At 46.6% G+C, this 5,945-nt stretch overlaps 1 protein-coding gene across 1 annotated transcript; it reads left to right on the top strand.

The window, feature by feature from the left end:
• The first annotated feature begins 4,835 nt into the window (after positions 1-4,835).
• Positions 4,836-5,609, top strand: LOC149215084 (uncharacterized). The gene has a single exon (XM_089389615.1). It carries the CDS (start codon positions 4,836-4,838, stop codon positions 5,607-5,609), a length of 774 nt encoding a protein of 257 aa, XP_089245741.1.
• The last annotated feature ends 336 nt before the right edge of the window (positions 5,610-5,945 follow it).

The following is a 5,945-nucleotide window of genomic DNA, read 5'->3' on the forward strand; positions in this document are numbered from 1 at the left end:
CCTACAACCTGGGCCTCTTGCCCTGCCTCTCTCAGCTCGCGCTGCCCCCGCGGGCAGCTTTCGACCGCTCCCTCTCAGCTGGGCCTCCCGCCCTTTCATCCTTCTTTCCGTCTTCTGAGGAGCTCCACAGGCGCGATGGGCTCTCTAGATTCGGGACAGGCCGACATGGAGAAGGCTTTTGCATCACTAATCCCAGAGAACAATACGGAACGAATCCGACCTTCCGCCTCAAAATTCATCAAGAAGCTCGATGAAATCCCGGAAATCCCTCTCCCCCCATCTCTCCCAAGGAGATCCGCTGTAGCCTTGGCAGAAAGGGGTCTGGTTGGTCAGTTCACGGGACTATGGCCCTCCCCCAGAACGGTCCAGCGCTGGGTGGAAAGAAACTGGAACGCTATGGTCCAGGGGAAAATAGCGATAAGGTTTTGTGGAAGAGGCTTCTTCACATTCCTCTTCGAATCAGTGGAGGACCGAAACTTAATCTTCAGGAATGGTCCATATTTCATGGACACTAGAGGTCTGTACCTCAATCGCTGGACCCCGGACTTCGACCCAGAAATGGATGTCCCCAACGCAGTCCCGGTATGGGTTCGTCTTCCGCACCTGCCGCTCCACTGCTGGGCAGACGAATCAGTCAGAGCCATTGGTAACGCAATAGGAAAATACGTGGATAGATCGGAGCCAAAAGAAAACATGCATGCATGTGCGAGGATCTGTGTAGAAGTGGACTTGGGCAAAGGGCTACCAGAGGCAGTCAAGCTCAGAGTGGATCAGTGGACGCATATCCAGCAGGTGGACTACGAGCAACTTCCCTTCAAATGTAAGGTATGTCATGAATATGGTCATTTTGCAAATAGGTGCTCTAAAGCCAGATCAGAAAATAATACCAACCCTGAATCCCCAGAGGAAGCATGGGAAGTCGTCAGGAAGAAAAAGAAATCAAACCCTCCCCCCGAACCAGAGGCTCCTCTTTCCGAAACCCCTCTCCCCTCCTCTGTCCCTGCAAGCTTAGACCATTCCATCCCCTCATCCTCCAATCCCTTCGAAACCCTAGCCTCAGAGGAACCCTCATCTCCCCCTCCATCCCCCAAGGGCAAAAGAACCCCCCCTTCCTCCCCCACTCAGGCTTCCCCTCCTCAGACAGTGGAAAGAATCTTGACAAGAAACAAGACAAAGGAAAACATCGCAGCCACGGATCCCCCAAGGAAAGTAGGAAGAAAATCGAACAAGGAAATAAGAGACGAGAATGCAGCAAGAGAGATGACCACCAGAACTCAACAACCAATAGATACATATCTGGACAAGAACAAGGGAAGTGGCGAGAAGCCGAAGGAGAAAAGTGGGACTCACAACAAATCAGGTAAATGATGATTTTGGTCTCCTGGAACTGTAGGGGGATGGGCTCCTCCCTTAAGGCAAATGCAGTCCGAGATCTAATCAAATCAGAACAACCAGACTTCCTCCTACTCCAGGAGACCAAAATCAGCGACCAAGAATTTCAACAAAGCATATCAAAGAACAGAAGGTATGAAGGAATAGCCACGAGCGCCTCAGGAGCATCAGGAGGCATAGGAATATTATGGAAAAAAAGCAATTGGACCCTTATAAGAAACAACCAAAACAGGTGGTGGATCAGAATTGACATGCAAAGTTCAGATCAGAAGGAGGAATTCACAATTTACAATGTATACGCACCTCTCCACTTCAGAGACAAAGCCACATGTTGGGACTCTCTGAAAATGGACATTGAGGCCTCTCAAGGGAAGAAGATCTTCCTTGGAGGAGACTTGAACCTAATCAGGAACACAGAGGAAAAATTAGGAGGGAAATACTTCACAGATCCATTCAGAGATAAACTAGAGGAAATCATCCAAGCTCATAAATTCATAGATATCCCTCCACAAAATGGACGCTACACGTGGTCAAACAAGAGGACAGGAAGGAATAATATCAAGGAGAGACTTGATAGAATTCTTGTTCAGGAGAGTGCAGCAGTAAACTTCCAAAGGATCCACAGTACAATCATTCAGGGATACACTTCGGATCACAAGCCCGTGGCATTGCATCTAGAGAAAGAAGAGGACATGGGCCCGTTACCATTCAAATACAGCAAGGATTGGGACAACAACGAGGATTTCAAAGCCCTGGTGAAAGAAACATGGAGGACAGAGATAATAGGATCTCCTCATTTTGTCTGGGAATCAAAGATCAAACACTTAAGAATTGCCATAAAAAACTGGGTTAGAAACCACGCAAATGAGGATAGGAAGGCAAAGCTCGAGCTGCAAAGAGCCTTGGAGAAATGGAACCAGGACAAGGAGTCAGTTCAAGAAACAGAGGAAGATCAAAAGATAGAAGCTGAGCTGCACAAAGCATTGTACAACCAGCACCGGAAAGAAGAGGAGGAATTAAGGCAAAAGTCCAGATGCCTCTGGCTCAACTCGTGGGACAAAAACACTTCGTTTTTTCACAACTGTCTCAAGGTACGCAGAGCTGGAAATAATATAGACAAGATAACCTTCAACGAGAAAGAGATAACAGACAGAGAGGAAATTAAGGAGGCTGCCACAAATCATTTCCACTCGCTGCTCTCAGCTGACCCGCAGTATGAAGACAACTCAGACTTCATCAACATCATCGAAAAGAAGGTTACAGAAGCTCAAAACAGCGATTTGGACAAAGAAATATATATTGAAGAGGTGGAATGGTCCATTAACAGTATGCCCCTTGACAAAGCCCCAGGGCCAGACGGTTTCACGGTAAGTTTCTACAAAACTCATTGGGAAACCATTAAAAAAGATTTTCTCAGAATGGTGAGAAACTTCCACCTAAAGAACAAATTGGGCAGCAGTGTTAAATCCTCATTTCTCGCTCTCATCCCAAAAGAGCCAAGCCCCCAATCCTTTGATAGGTTCAGACCTATCTCTTTATGCAATGTCTCTTACAAAATTATTTCAAAGATCCTGGCAAATAGGCTGAAACAAATTCTACCCTCAATTATCTCGGACAACCAAGGAGGGTTCCTCCCCAAGAGACACATTACTGATAATGTAATTTTGATACAAGAGGCAATACACAGCAGCATAGCTAGAAAGGAGAAAGGCATGATAATAAAGCTGGACATGGCCAGCGCTTTTGACAGGGTAAATCACTCCTTTTTGGAGAAAGTGCTGGCAAAATTTGGGGTCTCAAGGCTCTTCATCGAAAGGGTCATGGAATGTGTTTCTCAGAATTGGACAACTCCACTAATCAATGGGAGGCCGTGCAGAGCTTTCAAAAGCTCTAGAGGATTGAGGCAAGGCTGCCCTCTGTCCCCCTTCCTCTATATTATCATGGCGGAAACTCTAAGTCTGCATTTGGAAAACAAGAGAAGGGCAAAGGAAATAACTGGAGTGGAAATAATAAGAGGAGCTAAAGGGATCAATCATTCCCTATTTGCAGACGACACACTGCTAATAGGTGGAGCCTCAAGCCTTATGGCAAGAAGATTCAAGGCCATCCTGGACCTATTCCTACAAGCCTCGGGGGGCAAATTAAACAACAACAAATGCAAGATATATACATGGAACGTTCCAAGATATATAACTCAAAGGATCTCTTTGATTTTGGAAATCCCAGCCCAATCAAGTTGGTCACACTTTATGTATTTAGGACTCCCGCTTGCGAGAGAGTCAATCAAAAGTGAAGTATGGGTCAAACTAGTAGAGAAGATGAGAGGGAAACTTCAAGGTTGGGGGATGCAATGGCTCAATCTAGCTGGCAGAACTACCCTTATCAAATCCATCCTTTCAGCCCTCCCTATCTATCAATTCGCCATAACGCTTGCCCCCTCAAGCATCCACAAACATATGGAGCTGATCCTCAGAAGCTTCCTTTGGAAGGGAGGAAAGCAAGAATCAAAAAAGTTCAGCCTTGTTAAGTGGGAAAAGGTCATCCTTCCCATTGAAAAAGGAGGCCTGGGAATTAGAGTCCCTAGACTTGCAAACTTGGCAATGGGATTCAAGTTAATATGGAGAATTTTAACCGAGAAGGGCTTATGGTGGACAGAGGTTCTCAAAAAGAAGTACTTGAGCGGGAGCAACAGCAACATACTCTCAGACACAATCATAGAAAGGCAGTGCACCCCGGTCTGGAAGCTGATCAAGAAGACTTTGCCTCTCCTCAAGTCTCACATCTCTAAAGCCCCTGGCAACGGGAAACAAACCAGCATATGGGGGGACAGAATTATGGGCCAGGAAGCCAAGGAAAAACTCCCTCATCTGAGACCGCTGCATCAGTGGATGTTAGCCACAAATCTCACTACTCTCTTTGACATCTCTAAGTGGGATCAGGGCAGATGGAAAGGATGGCAATTAAGGCACCTCCCGGATGGACTAAAGGATCTTTGGAACAACCTCAAACTCTCATTGGCAGGAGCAGCTCCCTCAAGCATAGGAAAAGATGACAGCTACATATGGGACCCTAATGGAGGCAATTATTCGGTCAAGGAAGGGTATAAAGCGCTCCAAAACCAAGCAGGGATAAACAACTGGCAATATCACAAGAATGCCTGGAAAGTTGAGAGCCTTCCGAAGATTAAATTCTTCAATTGGACCTTGCTCCATGGCAAGCTCCTTACAGCAGAAAACCTTAGAAAAAAGGGGATCCAGGGGCCCTCCATTTGCTTCATGTGCAAGAAAGAGGAAGAAAATCTCAACCATTTATTCATAGAATGCCCAATTGCTTCGTCCTGCTGGAAACTCATAACCCATCCTCTTGAGATCGGGGATCTCCCCAACTAGGTCACTCTCCTTCAGAAAGGATGGGGAAGGCTCTTCCCTTCCGCAAACAAAAACATGACCCTCGCAAAGAGAATCTGGTCCAGCATTCCTTCCAACCTATGCTGGCAGTTATGGCTTGCCAGAAACGCAAGCATTTTTAAAGATAAAAAACCTAGTGTTCCAAGTATCCTGGCTAAAGCTACTGCGCTCATAACGGAAACCATTGAAGCAAATGGGATCCACCATGCTGATCAGGACTACACAGACAAGCAGGTGAAAGAATGGATACAAAGATTCAACTACAGGATAATACCAAAATGCATCCCAATCAAAGGCTATGGACAGAAGGACTGGAAGATCAGGGGGTCAAAAGAGGAAGTAAACAAATGGATACAAAGGCAAAAGAAGCACACGCTTCACTTCGATGGGGCCTCTAAAAACAATCCAGGCATAGCTGGAGCAGGGGGAGTAATAAGGGACCCCCAAGGTAGAACGATGGCCACTTATGAATGGAGCTTGGGGAATTTGTCAAACAATAAAGCTGAGTCCTATAGTCTCCTGCTGGGGGTCTCCATAGCATGGAAAATGGGCATCCAAAACCTCCTTGTGTTGGGGGACTCAGCTATCCTTATTGCTGCAATGAACACAGGGAACAACTTCAAACAATGTGCTCTGAATAGAATAAAAGACAGAATTTCGGACCAAGCCAGGGGTATGGGCAATGTAACCTACAAACACATCCTCAGATTACACAACACGACCGCTGATGAGTTGGCCAACAAGGCCATAAGAAGACCCACGGGACAGGTGAGGGAGAATGAGGAAATCTATGAACAAGACATCCCTTAGTCAACTCGTGATCTCCATGTATCTGACTAGAGGTCACCTCAGGCATCCAACTCGAGATAATAGTGCAGAGCATCAACGATCCTCTGCTCTCCAAATCCCTCTCGACTGCCAAAACGGGGCAAACAGGACGGTAAATCGACTCCAGGATCCGAGCAATGAAGCTTTCATCAGGGGTCCTCCTCGACACACTTCAGGAAGTGATAGAAGGCGTGACAGCGCCCATACCTGCTTCAGACTTCAAGGACAGCGACACATCATCTCAAATCCTTCTTTGACAGATAAGATCAGATCCTCCACTCCCAAGCACGAGTGGGAGAATGCCTGCCTCAGCCTTTT

The sequence above is a fragment of the Pinus tabuliformis genome, chromosome 1_1 (assembly GCF_031772625.1).
Source record: "Pinus tabuliformis cultivar Carrire ecotype Pingquan chromosome 1_1, CPIR1, whole genome shotgun sequence".
NCBI classification, from domain to species: domain Eukaryota; kingdom Viridiplantae; phylum Streptophyta; class Pinopsida; order Pinales; family Pinaceae; genus Pinus; species Pinus tabuliformis.